Below are 18,524 nucleotides of genomic sequence, written 5' to 3'. Positions count from 1 at the left end.
CTACATCATCATTTCTCTAGGGGATTCGGATACAATGCAGAAAGTTCATTCACCGCTTTGTACTTTATTTGTTTATCTGTGAACTCTTTTATTTACTTATAGCTTACGGGTTAAACGAGAATTGTACAATACAAAAATGGTAATAAATACGTGGGATTTGGATGGGCTTGTTTCCTTCAATTATCAATTATTTTTAGGTCTGGGACGTTGTTTTGGTCCAGATGGTATTGGTGGTGGGGGTACATCTGGCACATTGATATTTTTATTCTCCGAACCATTTTTGATGTCCTCAAAACTGGGTGTGGTATTTAGATTTTCCAAAGCCAATGGTTGTATGTCCTCCACCTGTCCATCTGATTGAGATTGAGGCTGAACCTGCGGTTGAGGCTGGTGCTGTGGCTGCTCCTGCTGCTGAGGCTGCTGTGCTGGATTAATGCGTGTGGGATATCCCTGACTGGGATAGTAATCGTAGGGCGGCAAATAGTTTTGTCGTATATAACCAGCCTGATCATATATCACCGGATATTGGCTAAAGGGATAGGCTGGCAGATGAGTCGGCTGGCCATTATATTGCGAGGACAGTGGTATAAGTACAGGTGGTAATCCTTGCTCATTCAACGGCAAAGGTAATTGCTCCTTAGGCATTTCTTTGGGTTCCATTGGATTTGGAGCAGGAATTGCTTGCGGCTGTGGCTGAACAGAATGGGCATCCTCGTAGCTCGTTGCAAAGCCAGCAGGCAACGGATAGGGTAACTGAAATATGTACTCTTAATATGAAGTTGAAATGAATTATTTTAGTTTACTTACTCTTTCATTGGGCTCCAAACCAGGAACTATTGGCTGTCCAAATCTCACCACAGGTGGAGTATAGAAACCATAAGGATTATAGGGAGCAAATGGAGCATAGCCTGGCTCATGTATTGTTGGTTGTATGACAGGGTAGGCACGACTCGATGTCAGATTGTCATCGGTGGTGATAAGAGCATTATAAACCTTTGGCTTCTTTCGAAGGCGACGGGCTGCTTGGCTGATGCCAGGACCCAAGCATAGAATCAAGCCCATGAATAGAAATAAAAGTGTCTGCTGCAAAGGGGAAGAAATTCGACATAGAATTACACTGTAATTTTAACCTAGTTGTCCTTGGTGATCTGTTATTTGGCTCACATATCGTATGCGTGATATTAACATATGCTAACTTTGATCTCTTTAGCAATGGTTATCAGATCAAAAATAAAGAGCTAATACCTTTACACTTTGAAAAGTTCTATATATGTACATATATACATACGTATTTAACCCCACAAATCTTGTCAAAAATCTTGTTTAATTGATTGCCATATCGATGATCAATCAACGAATTGTTTACACTACGCACAATCGCGTAAACTTTGGCGGAAGTTTAGCAGTCAAAGAGATAAGGAAGCCCATGGCTTGTTAGTAATGGAAAACAATCTCAGACTTCTTCGGGTTCTCTAACTTTCAATTGGCAATCGCTCGTTGGCCCGGTCAATCGATCGATCGATCTACCTATCTATCTCCCCAAAATACTGCAACAACAATCAACACATGTCTTTACCATTGTTATGAATTTACTACAGTTCATTAGTTTTGAATTGAATTGTATTGATTGTTTCCTTTAATTGGATTATGAGAGCCAACCGAACGAAACGGAACAATGTTTGAAATTCTTGAGGCTTTCCTTAGCCATTTGTGTGTGTGTATGTGTGTGTTTGGTGTTTGGCTTTAGGTCCGGTTAAACTAGTTGCCCACTTGGGCATGCAAATGCAATTGGAACTGAGCCGATCTGCAATCTGCGACCGACTTCATCTCAGATTAGATTACCTACGACGTTTATGGGCTGGGCCAGCCACGATCTTTTCAGTCTGTTTATGTTTGTGTCTAGCAATTTGCTCTGCTTTCCCATATGCATTTCACTTTGACTTTCCTTTGGCCTCAGCAAAAAAAAAAAAAAAATAATAATAAAAATAAATAATAAAACATTCATTCTCCACCCACACTCGATCCGATGCTCTGATCTTTGGTGCTTTCAAAATTGAATAGATCACGGAGAGCAATTTTCAACGCTTTTCCTTTTCGTTTCAGAGATCTCGTGGCCACAGTGAAATGTATCTCAAACTGAACGACCAAAACAATAAACGGTAATAATCAAGTGTTTAAGTGCACTTCAGTCCCAGTCAATCGAGATGAAATTGGGCCACATTGAGTGCCAACCACAAATGTGTTTGGTGTGTCTGTGTGTTTGTGTCTTGTGCCTCTAATAAAAGTGATAGTTGAAAATGATTAAAGCCAGGTCGGTTTGTCTTTGAAGATTATGGTCCATAATCATTTCCAAAAAAAGAGATCACATTCCTAATCTCATTAATCTTTGAATTGACATTTGAAAATGAAGTTCTTATTACTCCAAACTACTAGAAAATGGGACGATTATACATTTTCCGACTTAATAAAGACGGAGAGTCTTGGAGTGGCCTTGAAATATTAAAGAAAATGTCGGTCTATTTACATCAATTAGGTTTTCTCTATACATCGACTTGCTTTTTAATTAAGAATCATTTGAAAATGATATAAGTATTCCCTACTTTTAAATTTGGAGAAAGTTTCTTATTCTTTCGAAAGGACGTGATGGAAACATGTGTCTCTCTGGCTATATGGGGTGGACCGTTGATGCTGCTCAAGAATATATAAAGGGTTTGCCTTAAATGTAATGTGGATAATGGATACCATTTCATTCTATTGTTGCAAGGTATTTTGAGCGATAGACCCAATAAACTTGACTTGTTGATTATAATCATCACATTGGCTATTTGTTTGCCATTTGAAATTAATTTGCAGTCAGTAACTATACTAACTAGTGCAATTAATTATTGTAATCATTTTAATTAGATGAAATATTATACACTCCGAACTGCCACCCAGTTGATATGCTCTCATTCCAGTTTCCCAAGCATGTTTAGGTCTGACTCAGCCACAAAATACTTAGCAACAATTGGAGTGTTCGGTTCGCAGTGTATAAGCCACTTGAGCAGAGTCATGGCTAAGACTAACCAGTTCAAAGGCAACAACAAAAAAATTGGTCACTTGGTGTAACCTTAAACCTGACTTCTGCATTGAAAGTGAAAGTCAGAAAACAGAATGTCAGCATCTAACTGGTCCAATTCGAAAAGACTCAATGAATTACATATCCATAATCGGAAAATTTACCTTATCCATTTTGTATGCCAAATGCGTGTTAATTTCAAAGAATAAGCAAAAGCGGTGCAATGTGAGTTGTCGTCAGGAAAAGACAGACTGATTCCAAGACCAAACCAAAAGATTGTATGAATTGTATGTTCGAGGGCGATTTAAAATGCACAATTTGTTATTCAGTAAGGTTGGCGTCCCGCACACGTAATGACTTTGAAAACAAGTTGCCTGCAAAATATTATTATTGCAATATGTTTCTTATTGCACATGCAAAACAACAACCAAGTCCAAGTACTGCAGCTATGCAGAAGTAGAGCTAAACAAATTGTTACAACAACAACAGAAAACGGAGCACACGACGCGGAGGCTGCTGATGTTCGACTTCGACTGACTGTGGCGACGGTGCGCATGCGCGTTTTGAGCAACCGCTGGGCCCACCACCTACTTTTTTATACCTTTGAATCATAGTTGAAGAAACTGTCAGCAGCACCGATATTTGTATACACTTACCCTTCGGCATTGCCAAACAGAATACTCTACCAAAATTTTCAAAAGCTATAATTTGATTTTTGGTTTCATTTTAAATAACTAAATATGTTATTGCCACTAAGTTAATTTGTAGGGTTTCGATCCTGTTAGAGTATATATAATATCAAGTTATTTGAGGCTAACTAATTCATTATTCTCGATATAATTGCCTGATCAATACAATTATATCAAGCGAAAGTATAAGAGAATCTAGCATGGAAAAATTTAATGGCCTATTAGTTCCAACTCTCCAAAAAAATTCGAGTTTCTTGCCATTCTGAGGCCATAGCAAATAAGCTTAGTTGATTTTCACTTTCATTACAACAAAAATTGAAATATCAGAACCCACTACTTGATTGTTAGCCAGTTGCCCAATAGCTTCGCATGATTCGTAACCAGCAACATTAATTTATTTTTCTCTTTCCGCTGCAGTCACGATCACTGGCCCAAATGGTGATAATGGTGTTGTTGGTCCAGTGTCGTCCAACCCACCTACACTCCGTCCGCTCTGGAGCTGGCAGCTCATGGGGGTCAATCAACAAATTGTTGTTGTTGTTGTTTTATTTTCTTCATTTCAGTTTTTCGGCTGAACTTTCGCTTTCCCCGGCTATTGTTGTTTTGATTGGCACAATGAGTCTATGAACTTTTCTCCATTGACCCAACTGAACCGTCAGGTATTATTAGTTGTTTGTTTACTGTTTAATTTGCTGTTTGCTTTTTACCAGAGGCCAAGGATCATCTAAAAGAAAAAGTCTTGGCCTACAGCAAGTGCAGTAAATTAGCAAGAAGAAATGAATGATGAAATAAATTATTATAATTATAGTTACAACAATTACAATTTGTTATATTAATAATTATAACCTTATGCTGCTGTTAGGAATAATCATATTAGATGTTTTATATCCTTGACGTTTAAATGAACTGTTCTCGTTTTGGTTAGTGCTTTTCCGTTTCATAAACTATTAGGTTTTTCAAATTTGTTTTTCTACAAATGAGGTTTTGTTTCGTTCGGAATTACAAATTTTTGCGCCCAACTTTTATAGTCCAACAACGCCCTCTATATCTTTAGAACAGGTCTGCCAACTTGACATGGAGGAAACCTCAAATATATCGATAAGCTTACAGTGTTATCGATTGTTATTATAGCCATCGATAGACATTTCATTTTGCGGAAAGTTTTAAATTGTTAAGGGAAACCATTGGTCTTGTTCAAGTAGTGGGCTTAAAATGAGTCTTTACTTTTAATGCGAAAAAGAATTAAAAATTAATTTTTATACTTAAAAAAAAAAGTTATAATCATCTGTCAAACCAGACAGTTCTGCGGCACATTGAACTGAGGCCAATAACAAACAAATACTTTCCTCTCAACTGAGCCTGATAACGCTGTTATCATGGATTGACCTTTTCGTAGGTGAATTTGTTTAGATAGTGCCAGATGGCAGTCCAACAAACTTCTATTGGCTATAAATACAAATGCTGTGCGCAGCAAAAAGTGCAGTTGGAATTGCACTTTTCTTTAAACGGTCTCAGAATGAAGGTGTTTCTTTTAGTATTACTGTCTCTGACTATGGCCTGGGCATGGCCCGACCATAATGAGCATCATCATCATCATCATGATCATGGAGCTGCCTATGTGGTTAAAACTCACGACGATCTAATTAGATTCCGCAATGTATGTACCGAACGTGTCCATGCTGATGAGGAAGATATAGCCAAATACAAGAAATGGGATTTTCCGGATAACGAAAAGACTCGCTGTTATATACGCTGCGTATTCGAGCATTTTGGTTTCTTTGATGAAGTGACTGGTTTCGATGTCCACAAGGTCCATGAGCAATTGGCTGGCACCAAGGGTGAACAAGTGGATCACACTGATGATACTCATCAGAAGATTGCCAATTGTGCGGACAGCAATGAACAGAAGAGCGATGCCTGTACTTGGGCCTATCGTGGTGCTATGTGCTTCATGGGAGCCAATCTACAATTGGTTCAACACAGTGTCAAAGTGTAGATTCAATAATCTTTAAAACAAATGTGGCAGTGACTTTTGAAAGCGAAATATTTGCAATAAAATTTCTGATAATAATTGGAATCAAAGATCGAAGCTCAAGTTGTTTTATGTATGTATGTGGTATATTCTTATGACTAATTTTATTTATTAAGTATCCATTTCTTGTTGCATATAATCATTAACCCACTGACCAAATCTGCCTGAAGTGGCGCATTTATATGCTTTATACGCCCATTTATTGGGGTCATCGGTTCTTTGCTCCCTCCGATTGCAGTAGTTTACCACCAACATGAGTTCCTCGATTTGATTGTGTGAAGCAAATATTTTAGCTATCCTTTTGGCATTGTAACCTCGGTCATCGGTCCATAGGCCAAGATCCGCTACCAAGCAACGCAATGTAGCTGCATCATCATCCAGTTTGTTGCAACTGTCGAGGCTTGCTTCAATCTCCATTGGTGTGGGCAGTTGCCAATGTGGAGCAAGTGCTTTTGACACTGCGAGAGCGAAAAAACTACTGACAAGGATCACTAGAAGATGGGTTGAGCGACACATTTTCACACGGTGAACGCTTGCTTTCAAATTGGAACATTATGCTGGAGAGTGAATCGTTTTATATATCCATGGGTACATTATTGTGGCTGGCTTTAAACCAGTTCTCGGACTAACGTCACACAGACTGCCAATAAACGTTCCGGCATTGACATTAACCTAGAATTCATGGGAAACAATTCTTATTTGTTGATGTGGTTGTTGTTGTTGTTACTCTCTGACACTTGTTGTGATTATGCTTTAGGTATTTTCATAGCTTAGACATGGACATTGCTTAGAAAACTTGGTCAAAGTAAGTTAACACATTTAACTATCATCTGCTTTATTTTAGTGAAAACTTCGATGATACCTTGCTTTATAAATGGATTGGGAAACCTCAGAAAAAGTAATATTATTAATTCAAATTTGTATTCTACAAAAAATATTAGGGTATTCGATTATAGGCTAACAGCTTTTGGAATTTGTTGTTGATGTCTGCGGTACACTTGCACTTAGAAACTCATAAAATAAATGGCTAATTTTGTGGACTTTGAATGAATAGTGAATTTTGTTGTTTTGTTTGTCTCAAGTTTCGTCATAATGTGTGATCTCTAATATAAATATGAAGAACATTTTGGTTTACGTAAAGTTCGACTACATTATACCCTTAACAAAATATATCCTGATGTAAATTACACAACAGAAAATATTTCAAATTGACATCAATTACACCCAAAGAAAGGGCCAACAAAATTTTGCACTCTCAACAAGTTTCATTCCAGAAAAGTCTAAATAAATCTTTTAAATACCTGACAGGTGGAGCTGGAAAGAAAAGAGCTGCTACTAGCCAAAACAGTCTCTTAAACACATTAGGATAAAGTTTTGGTTTCCATGTAGTCCACTATTTTACAGTGTATTGGAAACTTTTCCCTTGTTATGTTATTTGCACATGACCTTAGTGACTCGACAGAATTTGTCACCTGTCTTGAACTTTTCCGAAAAATAAGAGGTAATTTTAGATTCACGTGAGCATGGCCTGACGTTTTTTTTGGACTATAACTCTGTCTTGTCACGTCTCGATGGACTGGATGAGATATCTTAAGTTATTATGTCATAAAAAACAAAACTTAACTATAAAAACATTTCCTATGAGTTACAAAATCTAAAATTAGATCCAATTCTTCATCCGATTCGACCACTTTGTGGCATTCTCATCCTTATGGATTCGTCTGGCAACTGGCAATTGCAACTGCAATTATAAGCGTTTGGCTCATTGCACAAGGCGACAATTTTTCATTTGGTTCGAATTGCATGTCGTTTATGGAAAACTTGGCAATCAAACGGAAATTCTTGTTTTCCTTTTGACGACTGGTTTTATTGTTGTTTGGTTTGTTTGTTTGTTTGTTATAGAGAGCGTTTTTTTTTTTTTTTGGCGGGGAGTTGGTAGCGGTGGAGACTTTCTCCGTTGACTGTGACTACTTCATTAACAAAAACACACGGCGTTTTTCACGCTGCAATAGATTTTTCCGCACCATTCAACCCGTGCACATGTCACGACATCACGACATTTGACAAAGCTAATTTCGTTTCGCAAAACGCCAAACAAACACTTCACACGACCTATTCAATTATTTCTCAATTAAATGCCGTGTAAAGCAATCGTTCATCGTCATCATCATCATCATCAACAACATCGTCTGCCTTCGAGGCGAACAACCATTCGGTTTTTTTCTATATACATATACATAAAGTGGGTGGGAGAATTGGGCGTAATGCAATTTGATTTTTCACTTACAATTTACCTTTTGCTTTCAAACAGAGAGGGAGAGAGAGAGACAGAAAGGTAGATTTTTTCCACTAGATTTTCATCAACGCTTTTTCTTTTCTTTCTTTACGCACATCACATTCGATAATTCTTGAAGAGGAAAGGTTTTTATTCGTTTTAACGAGATATTGCTCTGCCTTGGTCGTCTTAATTGTGTTTTATTGAAGGTTGTTTTTGTTTTCAGCCCAGGTTTCCAAAAAAGATTCTAGATGCTATTGATACAGAGTGGAGTCCGGATATTGTTCCATAAATGCATATGTCCCTTGCCATAATCTGTATGTACATATGCGTTTTAATCAACCTGATTCTAGATTAAGCATAATTTATGTATACGTTTTTATCCTTCTCTCCCATCTCAGACTTTGCAGTTGAAAGTTATGTAATCAGGGACATCCGATGATGTCGGATTAATTTGTCATAGTCTTACTAATTCTTTGTGAGTTACATATATATTAAAGATTTACCCATTCGTAAAGACAAAGAAATTCTAAAGTTTTAGTTACCGCTTTTGTCTTTTATATCTTTCTGAGATATTTCGCTAGTAGCAATTTATATATATAAAATTCAAATCTTCAATGTAATTATTGTGTAATATTTAAACGAATAAAAATGGTAAAAGTCTTCTCTCCATTCTTTGGCCTACTCCTTCCTCACCTGAAATGTTTTCTGCCTCTTGTCCGTTTTTTGAGTTTAATGGTCTGCGACTTGTTTCTTTTCAATCGCTTTGTTTCGCCTTCTTTATTACGTTTATACGATTTCTTTTTATATATTTTTTGTTGGGTTTATTTTATGATTTTTTTGAGAGCCAACTGTTTCCATTGTACGAGTGTACATATGTATGTATATCAGATGGAAAGGGGGATAGGGGCAGTCAGTCGCCCACTGAAGCTGCTCTAATTGCAACTTTGAAACTCAATTGGGTAGACAACACAAGTTTGGGTGTTGGTCTTATGGCTGGGGATGGATTGGGTTGGGCTTCCACTTCTTTGGCCATACACCACCAATTAAATTTAAATGTTTTTGCGCTTTTCTGCGTTTCGTTCTTTCGTTTTCGCTTTTTCTGTGTGTTTGTGTGTTTTTTTTTTCATAAGGTACAATTTGCACATGGTCCGAGTAGAAGGTCAGTTTCACTTCTCACATGAATAAGCGATGCGTTCGCAGGACACGTGCGTTTTGTTTAAAGCAACGTGCAGTCCTTTTGTGCAGGACCTCTGCTAACGATGTTATGGCTCTTTGTGCTCTTAGGTCTGCATTTTACGGCCGAACAGAAAATGCGACAGTAAAAAACTTTTCACCCGGGGCGTGGCTCGCGGCAACGTTCCTTGTAGGCGACACATTGTGCGAAGAGTTTTCTTTTTCTCTTTTTGCGCTTTATTTCTGTCGATAAGTTGAGAAAGAAAATTTTTTGAATACTTTTGCCAAAGTTTCCGGAAAACTTTTATCCCTATTTCAAATTTTTGTTAAACTTAATTAATTTGATAATTAGCAAAAGCCAAAGAAGTGCAGGGCAAAATGAAAAAAGCAGAAAACAAAACAGAAAACAGAAAAAGTTGTGGAGAGAAAGAAGTGGGAGAAAAAAAAATTGTATTTAAAACATAATTTCATATGAAAACATTGGCATGAAAGGCAAAATGGGGAGACGTTGGATGGGTAATGGCTAACTGGCAAGAGAATGGGCGTGGAGCTCTCTGGAGCTGGAGGTCAGCGCGTGCTGCGGCTTTTGTTGACCGCGGAGTGGACAAGGCGCTTGAGTGAATCCGCATGGATGGGGTTGGGATAGAAGGTGGATATAGAGTTGCGGTTGTGAATGCGGTTAAGTGTGCTGGTAATTGGAATTAATTTAGCATTAAGCTGCATTTTCTTTAGCATACAATCTTTGCCCTATCCCTTTTGCTCTCTTTTTTCTCTCTCTCTCTCTCTTTGCCTTTTCTCTTTATGTCCATTAGTGAAGTACCAACATTTTATACAATTTTTTTCTATTCCTACTTTTCATTATTTTTCCTTCTTTTTTTTACCACATAACTTGGGTTGTTAATTAATTGCGCTTACTTGCCGCAAATGGCTAGGGGGCGTGGTCATGGTATGCAGTTGGCCTGCGTCCAGTTGAAGAGTCATTAGCGTTCGAGCAATTAGCAGGAGAGCGTAATGTCATTATCAACAAGTTCAAGTCAGGGAATATTGTCTTTAATATTGATTTCAATTGATCAAATTTTACCCGCATCTATGTTTAGCCTCTTATTTCAATGGCTTTACGAAAACAAAAGCAACAATATTGCAGTTGGCCGGTCACACACGGCGTATGCGCAATGACAAGTGAATCTATAGTCAGATACAGAGAGATAGACAGACAGACATTTAGATAGATGGATAGAGAGATACTAACTGAATAGAGAGATACACAATACGATGGGCGTGCCTCATCCAAATTGAGTGAGATGGCAACAATTTGCCTGCAACTTATTGACATTTTGTCACAATGCGAGGGTTGCCATTGACTTTTGCAGACAGTTAGCTATTAAACTTCTAGAAATGGTTAGATTGGTTTCAAATTTCTATATGCATTAGATTCTATTCCCTATAGAATCAAGATTTCAAAAGACTTTATTAAAAGAAATAAGGATAAGGTCTGTTATGTTGATCAAAACGCACCAAGTCATTCATTAATTTCTGAAACATCTCAATTAATCCTCTGGCCAATGCATTGTCTGGCTGGGGAAATTTGTGATTTGGTCTATCGGCCTGTCTGGCTTTTGGTTCTTGCTACTTTTATCTGTTTCGTATGTATGCTGCCTCCTTTGCTCTCTCTTCTCCCATCGCTTTATTCCACTTACTACCTACTGGCAATTGCAACTCATTAACCTGCCTGAGCTATATAAATCGCCTTTGTTTGCCCACTAACAATTGCCACCAGAAATAATCCTTTACACCCACCAACCTCATGCCCAGCTAAAGTAAATTTGTCTTGGTGATGTCCATTGTTATATGTATATTAAGAATGTATGTATATATAAATGTATGTATAAAGTAGATACTCATTGTTTGCTCTATATTACGCTTGATTACGGCAAAAAGGACTCACACACATACACCCACAAACATATACATATATATTGTGGGTATTAACACCCAACTCATTGTTCGTTTCGCATTTGACCGCGTGTTTGGCACTCGTAATCGAAAATGTTATCCAGCGCCCACAACCACCACCTCGATCCTTGGCAACCGTTAAGTGGATACGCTTATTATCTTTTGTTTTGCCGTTGATATGTGGCTCTACTTTTTATCCCACTCTCTGCTATCACTCTCTCTCTCTTTCTCCTTCTGCTGCCAACGACGTTAAATCCTGGCATAATTTTATTCATAAACTCAACTAAATTGCAATAGAGCAACGAAGGCAGCCACAAAAGTTTACAAATGCAAAAGCTTCATATAAATTTGTGGCAAATCAAAAAAAAAGAACAAGGTTAAGGTTAAAATGCTCAATCTTGATGCCTACTTAATGATATATGTATCTATTTTCTGAATCTACATATCTATCATTCAAAAGCCCAAATGAATCATTCGTGTTTTAAAAGATTTGACTACTCACTTGACTCCTTTGATCGAATTCATAGAACAAAGTATTTGATATTTGATTTGATTTAATATTCCAAAAAAACGAATGGAATTAGGTCTTACAAGTATTAATTACTAATTTCTTGGAACGACAACTTATATTTCTGAACACAAGATAGTTTTGTTCACATTTGAGTGAAACTATATTCTATTTGTTATTGTTTGACTAACAAAACCAGAAACTATTCATAAAATTGGTGACTTAATATGGTCCACAATTAAACAACCTTATAGCCTTATTTGGATATAGTTTTAATTCTCAACGAGTTTTGTTGCTAAAGATATGCCAAATTGTTGCAAAGGGTACTGAGGAAAATGATACATCCCTATAACTGATTCAGTATCTTTATAGATAAGTAACAAAAACGTTTTGTTGCTTTGCTTTAACTAATCCAACTAACAACTAACTCAGAGATTATCGTTTATATGTATGAAAGGGAACAGATTTTTACAAAAACAAGTTGTGGCAATGTGTTATATTTAGTTACCTGTACTTTGAAAACTTGCTAGATAACCCTCGTATTGGCAGACGGCTTTTTTGTTCTTGTCTTTTTCCATTTTTGACAATTTGGCAATGCACCAGGCGACAGAACCCAGCAGGCTGTCTGTCTGTCTGTTTATTTGACTGGTTTGGCTTTTGTGTCAATGAATACAATAACCAAATTAAATAACCAAGGTGATTCAGCCAGAAGCTAGAGGATCATAAATCTATTTGTTATCTTGCCCAGAGAAAGGAAACGAAAAAGGGTTTGTCGGCAATTAGCGTACTCCAGACCAGATCAGACTACTACTTCCAAGAGATACTTATCCCACAGCGTATTATTATTATTTTTATGGATAAATCACAACTCCAAGCCTGGGATGCTTGGGAATTTTGTCTCCACACACATGTCCTAGATAGATATATTTTGATATGCCATTTATCCGCGTTTATTCGGGCAAAACGAAAATAAACTAAGAATGAGCATAAAAATAAATAAACGCTGCGGGGACAGGTCTCAATGTTGAAATGGCAAATAATGAGATAAAAACTCGAGTTCAAGTGCAACAACCTTCCCACACAAACGAACACAAACGTATCCTTTAGATACATTCGTCTTGATTTGTAGAACCTTTTCTTCCACTCGAATGAGTTGGCTGTGAACGAAGCGAACAAGGACTCCCTCATCATCAAATGATTATTTCTGAATGTTTGTAGGTATATTTGTGTTTCGGTTTACTCATTTCTGTCTTTCTTTATGTTTTATTTTTCGTTGTGTTGTTGTTGTCGGATTCTTTTGGCAAATTGCTTGCAATTTAACTGCAATTAAATTGCAATCTTACCACACACATTGCTTTCAGTATGGGGCAAATCCTGGTACAAAGGCGTCACTTTGGAGGAGCCTCGAGATGCGGCAGCTTCCTATTGTGTTGTTACCTTTGTGTTGTAAAAAGTGAAAACCATTTTCCAGCACAAAAAATTTGTTTGCACTAAAAAACGCTAGCGCCTTCACTTCTCCTCTGTCTCTCTCTCTCTCTCTCTCATTTACGGCAGTCTTTGGGCTTTTCCGGCACCTCTTGACTTGCCCTTTGTGGTGCGCATAAACAAAATGGCCGACTTCTTACCTGAATCCATTGTACATATTTTGCCTACCACCCGAACCTTCGCCTCCTTCCTCCATCCATCTCTGTCTCTCGCACCTTGTCTCTGTCTTGCTCTGTTTGTGTTCAACAGCGCGTGCTGTGTAAATTGTATTTAAAAGATATGCCTTATTCCATTCACAAACAAAAACCAGAAATAAAACATTTCAATTTCCCTTTGTACAAACGCCACAAATAATAATTGCTGACTGGCTTTTGTGGTTTCATTTTCTTTTGGTCTGTTGCAGCTGCAGCTGCTGCTACAACATTTCAAAAAGGTGGCCCTAAATATGGTTTAAAGACGCTTAACTCTGGCTTAGAATATAGACAGTTGAACTTCAAATGAAAGTACTCCTTAAACTTTTAGTTTCAAAGTGTGATAAGTTCAGTCAAATCACAGTATTTATCTCCTTCTGTTGTTTTTATTGGCTTGAATCCATTTTAATTAAAAAAATAGTTCGCTGGACACCTGTCAATAAAGGCTCCACATAGGGCCATATTTAGGTAAGGAAAGAAACTGGAACTAGGAATCATTCCCAAAAATTTTATATTCTTCTCGATTCTAGATGAACATTTCAAAAGGTTTATTATATATTTCATGAAGAAAATAGAACAATTTTATTAGGCGGTACTTAGAGCTGTTTCTTTCATTGAGTCTTAGTTGCCTTACACCTATCAATCATTTTAGATATGAACACTTCAAATTTTATACACAATGCCTGAAAATTTTACATGTATCGGAGGAATTCTGTTGACAGTTTGTATACATCAGTTTCATGGGATTTTAGGCGATTCCGTAGAACTCAGTTTTGAACATCAAATTTTGAGTGAACATAATGATTATCGCAGACTACATGGATGTCCAGACTTGGCATTGGAAAGTGACTTATATAAAGGATGCTTTAATCATGCCAGGGTAGATTTACTCTTAAGGTCACTGCATTTATAATAGAATGAAATTTTTAGAAATTAGCTGTGGATGATAGACTTGGATATTCGAATGGAAATTATGGTGAGAATGTCTGTTTTAGACTCGATGACGATCCGGTGAAATGTGTGGAACAATGGTATAACGAGAGTCGGAAATATGATTATGACAAGGCCGAGTACTCCGATGAGACAAGACACTTTACGCAGCTTATATGGAAATCCTCGGAACTAATGGGAGTGGCCCAACATAGGGGCACTTCGGGAAAGATCTTTGTAGTAGCTAGGTATATGCCAGCAGGCAATTCGGCTGGGGAGTTTGTGAAAAATGTGCCAAGGTCCAAGATAAATGGGTAAGACTTCACTTATTACAGAAGGGTTAAAATTAGAGAAAAAACCTTTTTCTTTTCAGATCCACATGTCCTGTGTCTAATTATTTTTTGCTCTACTCATTAATGTTGGTTCTGTCTATAATGATTTGATCTGATAAGTATTTTCGGGTGGTGGCGGGTAAAACGTTTTTCAATTTCATTGAAAACGTGTAGATATTGCCAAATTAATATGCATATTAATTTTGTTATTAATTAAAAGGTGCCAAGTGATGCAAAGTCGTGCTCTCTGTCTTCTGCTTTCCAAGCATGTGCTGAATATATAATTTATTTAATTAAATTCACTTGGAAAATAACTTTGCAGCAGCAACAAAAAAGCGTAATGAGAAAAATTTGCATAAATATTTGTTGCCTTGACTTGGTGTGTGTGTGTGTGTGTTTTGTGTGTGCTTTGTAACCAAAAGAAAAGTCCTCTTCCTCTCCTGTCATCATTCTGTAGGTGACAACTTGGAATGTCGCTAATCCTTTGCAGGCGTCAAAATGTTGGCATATGCCCTAAGCCAAGTACGCGGAATCAAAAATACAAAATTAAATTTTAAAAGGATAACAACATTTTCAAATGCTTGGAAAAACTTGCTACTTATCAAAAGAAAATAAAAATAGAATACAAACCCTTGGAACTCCTTCACCCCCCATCCTGATAACCAACCAAAGACCAAATAATGATGATGCTGATGATGAGAGCACGTGCCGCACATAAAGCATTTCCATGCTGGCCATGCTCATCCTTTCTTTTGTATTCTGCTGTCCCTTCGCCGTATGCGCTCGTTGTCCTCGATGAATGGTGCATCTAATCCTGATTCCATCGGCTTTATGTCACCAAAACATATTTCACTTTTAAGAATTGAAAACAAATTTACCATTTGTCCCTTTTCTGGCCGGCTCTATACACGTAAGTTACAAAAATATTTTCTATGCTGATAAATTGTTATCCTGTTGTGTGGACTCAAGTGTTTCTGTGAGTGTGTGTGTGTGTCGCTGGTCAGTTGCTTGGCTCGTTAGGCTCTCAATTTGGTTCGAGTGTCCTGCGGTTAGGAACTTGCCATTTAACTGATGCATGAATTATGCGTTTTGGCTGTTTTTGATCATTTTGTGTTGTTGATACCAAAAAAACCATTTGGTTTTTCACATTCTTCTTCCCTCTCCATTTTTGGCATGTCAAACTTTGAAACTCTTACTGGTTACAATGGGATCGAAAGATACTAAAAGTGAAGTGGAAATCCTCAAATTCTTATTCTCAGTTTTCATTTTCGAATTGGAGTTTTAGTTGCTTTGAGGGGATAATGTTTCCTTTTTTTAAATTTAATTCAAAAAAGCCTTTCCCTGGGCCTGTAAGTTAATCGTTTGTTTACCGAATTTATATTGTTTCGCCGGTTTGACCATCTGGAAAGTGAACGCCAACCACTGTCATTGTTGGGCACCCCTTTTTTCACTTTGTTTTTTTTCTTTTTTCCCTCTTTTGCTTCAGTTCGTCCTGGGTCTGGTCTAATAAACTTAACAATAACGGCTTTTTTATCACCCCTTCCCAGTGGAGTGTTTGTCATAAATAATTCTAATAATAAATTAAATGCATCCGCTACAGGATTCACATTCGGAATTTGTTTGGGGTGTGCGGCGGTGTGGTGCGGGATTTTCGGGTATGATTTCGGTTTCGGCTTCAGGTCAGTGATTAGTGAGTGAGTGAGTGAGTGAGTGAGTTAGAATGCCATAAACGAAACGATTTGGACCCCCATTTGTCTTGCCAGACTCAGGATACAAATGCATGCACAGATACAGATATAGAGACAGTTATCCTTGGCATGAACCAATTGTCCTCTCGCTCAGGAAAATTGGTGTGCACGCTTCAGATGATAATAGAGGCAGTTGGTTAGAGGTTTACCCAGAATATATTTGATTTGTAATGAAATTGAATTAAATTGTTGTTTCCTAATTGCCAATTGCAACTTCAGCACATAGAAACACCTGGCAATGGTCGATGGAGACAGACATGGCGGGAATAAAGACTGGGCCATGGGACAGAGGCCGGGGCAGTCACTCAATCAAATTTGTAATGAACTTATTTACACACTTTGCGTGACGAAATTTTGTTGGGCGCTTTGCTGGTTAGGAAATGATATTTGGCTTTTTTTTTCTCGATTGGTGTGTGGTATTTTCTGGTGTGCGGAATGTCAGCCACAGACTTTGCCATCCACCGACACCAACACCAACAGAAACAGCAACAACAACAACAACCAACCAACCACCAACAGTCGCTGCCCCATTGTTGGCTTTGCCTTTTGACACGCAAAGCCACCCGTCGGCTATATTCCGATAGCCGCCCCCCTCTTGGCCCCTTAACATCGTACAATTTGTTGTCTCTTCACCTTCTACGAGTTCGGGTAAATATTACAAAGTGTTTTTGCCCTAGCAGCGCTTCGCGTCGCACAAAATAAAAGGGGCGTTGTGCTTAGATGGAGTAACATTTGGGGGAGAGAGTGAGAGGGTGAGGGAGAGAGAGACGGAAGAGGGAATGCGACGTTTATTGGCAATAATTGTGCCATGCTGCTGATGTCGTCTGACCCAAAAGCCATCCCATTGAGCGTTTTCAAGCGTGCCCACAGACAATGTCAAAGTGTGATTTTTCGCTTGAAATACTTTTGCACAAATGCCAATGTCGTCGGTAGCCCCCTCCATCCTTCACCCTCCACCCTCTTGCCCAACCAGCCTCCCAATATTTCCCATCTTCCCATCCATCCATGCATCCATTGAGAAAGGAATATGGAAAATATGTTTTACTGGCATTTTGAATTATGTTGAAGTGTTCGGTGGGGGAGACAATATGAGGGGGAATGAGGATGTTATATTGTGTGGATATTGAGAAAATGGTTAAAATAAGCAACGAGCAATGACGGGACGAAGGGGGGGAGCATCAAATAATGGCTTGCAATGCAGAATTGAAATTTATATTATCATATTTGTCTCATATTTATTGATGAATCAGATTGTGACAGTCCATTATATGTATGTACATATTTGTAAACATAATTTAAATTTAGAGAAAGTGTGAGAAAATGAAAGAGAATTTAATATTAACAGAAAACTTTTCCATTTACTTTGGACTTAATTAAAACAACAAAATAATTTGAAAATAGCTTAAAATCTTAAGCTCACAAGTAGAAAAGATTCTTTATGTTCTAGTCAGCTTAAAAATGGTTTAAGCCAAGAGTTATTAACAAAATGGACAGACCAAATGAAGGCATACTAACAAGCTTGCTGTCAGCTTCAACCAAATTCAATCCCCAAGACTAAAAACATTACTTTCTGTGGCTTTATATAATTTGGCTAATGATTAGTTGGTCGTAAATGGAAAAGGAAATTTTAATTAAATAGACTTTTTTTTTGTAACGGTTTAGTTAGGTATTTAAACGTCTTTTACTCCTGGCATTGAATATCAATTTCATCCTAGCAACATGGAATGCCTTTCTGTGTATAAGTGACTCTAACTTGAAGTAGCCCACAACTCGAGCTGATGTTGGATTCGAATTATATGCAGCATTTAAAGACTAAATTTCCTGGAATTAAGTGTGTGTGCTATGCAGAGGAGTTTCTACATATGTATATATGTATATATCACAGTTGGCATCATTCCTACCGCCATTATGTGTGGACGATGCCAAAAGGGAAAGAGAACTTTTGAATTGTGGTTGCGCCTGCGTTTCGAGTGAAATTAAGGGGCACAATGGAAACCGGCGCAAATCACTTGAACACATATATGAACTTATGTATTATTATACAATATATTGTATACTTTACACATAACTTCATTTTGTTGTTGAGCACTATACATATACACATCAACTATATATGTAGTAGTCTCGAATATACAATGAACACGCGA

General features: G+C 37.6%; 3 protein-coding genes and 1 long non-coding RNA gene across 4 annotated transcripts; 2 read left to right on the top strand and 2 right to left on the bottom strand.

Moving 5' to 3' along the window:
* Window positions 1-156: 156 nt before the first annotated feature.
* On the bottom strand, window positions 157-3,465 carry LOC137585318 (uncharacterized). The gene is made up of 3 exons (XM_068301052.1): window positions 3,223-3,465; window positions 808-1,083; window positions 157-753 (listed from the first exon to the last, which is right to left on the bottom strand). Exons 1-3 carry the CDS (start codon window positions 3,229-3,231, stop codon window positions 184-186), a joined length of 855 nt encoding a protein of 284 aa, XP_068157153.1. The 5' UTR covers window positions 3,232-3,465; the 3' UTR covers window positions 157-183.
* A 1,753-nt stretch (window positions 3,466-5,218) lies between these two features.
* Window positions 5,219-5,836, top strand: Obp99b (Odorant-binding protein 99b). Its single transcript, XM_068299804.1, has one exon. The coding sequence runs from the start codon at window positions 5,264-5,266 to the stop codon at window positions 5,741-5,743; it is 480 nt and encodes a 159-aa protein (XP_068155905.1). The 5' UTR covers window positions 5,219-5,263; the 3' UTR covers window positions 5,744-5,836.
* A 54-nt stretch (window positions 5,837-5,890) lies between these two features.
* Obp99d (Odorant-binding protein 99d) lies at window positions 5,891-6,202 on the bottom strand. Its single transcript, XM_068299039.1, has one exon. It carries the CDS (start codon window positions 6,194-6,196, stop codon window positions 5,891-5,893), a length of 306 nt encoding a protein of 101 aa, XP_068155140.1. The 5' UTR covers window positions 6,197-6,202.
* A 7,823-nt stretch (window positions 6,203-14,025) lies between these two features.
* Window positions 14,026-15,274, top strand: LOC137585429 (uncharacterized). Its single transcript, XR_011033562.1, has 4 exons — window positions 14,026-14,247; window positions 14,298-14,611; window positions 14,671-15,008; window positions 15,087-15,274. It is a non-coding gene; the product is annotated as an uncharacterized lncRNA (long non-coding RNA).
* The last annotated feature ends 3,250 nt before the right edge of the window (window positions 15,275-18,524 follow it).

Source organism: Drosophila tropicalis, unplaced genomic scaffold (genome assembly GCF_018151085.1).
Source record: "Drosophila tropicalis isolate 14030-0801.00 unplaced genomic scaffold, ASM1815108v1 contig_878, whole genome shotgun sequence".
NCBI lineage: Eukaryota > Metazoa > Arthropoda > Insecta > Diptera > Drosophilidae > Drosophila > Drosophila tropicalis.
Note: the sequence above shows the minus strand (reverse complement) of the source record. Positions and strands in the feature narration are given on the sequence as shown.

What these genes read in the sequence shown, in the direction of transcription:
- LOC137585318 (XM_068301052.1), bottom strand. An exon ending in GTTTGGAGCCCAATGAAAGA is followed by an intron (nt 754 to 807) that starts GTAAGTAAACTA and finishes TACATATTTCAG; the next exon opens with TTACCCTATCCGTTGCCTGC.
- Obp99b (XM_068299804.1), top strand. Translation starts at nt 5,264, where the DNA reads ATGAAGGTGTTTCTTTTAGTATTACTGTCTCTGACTATGGCCTGGGCA.
- Obp99d (XM_068299039.1), bottom strand. Translation starts at nt 6,196, where the DNA reads ATGGAGATTGAAGCAAGCCTCGACAGTTGCAACAAACTGGATGATGAT.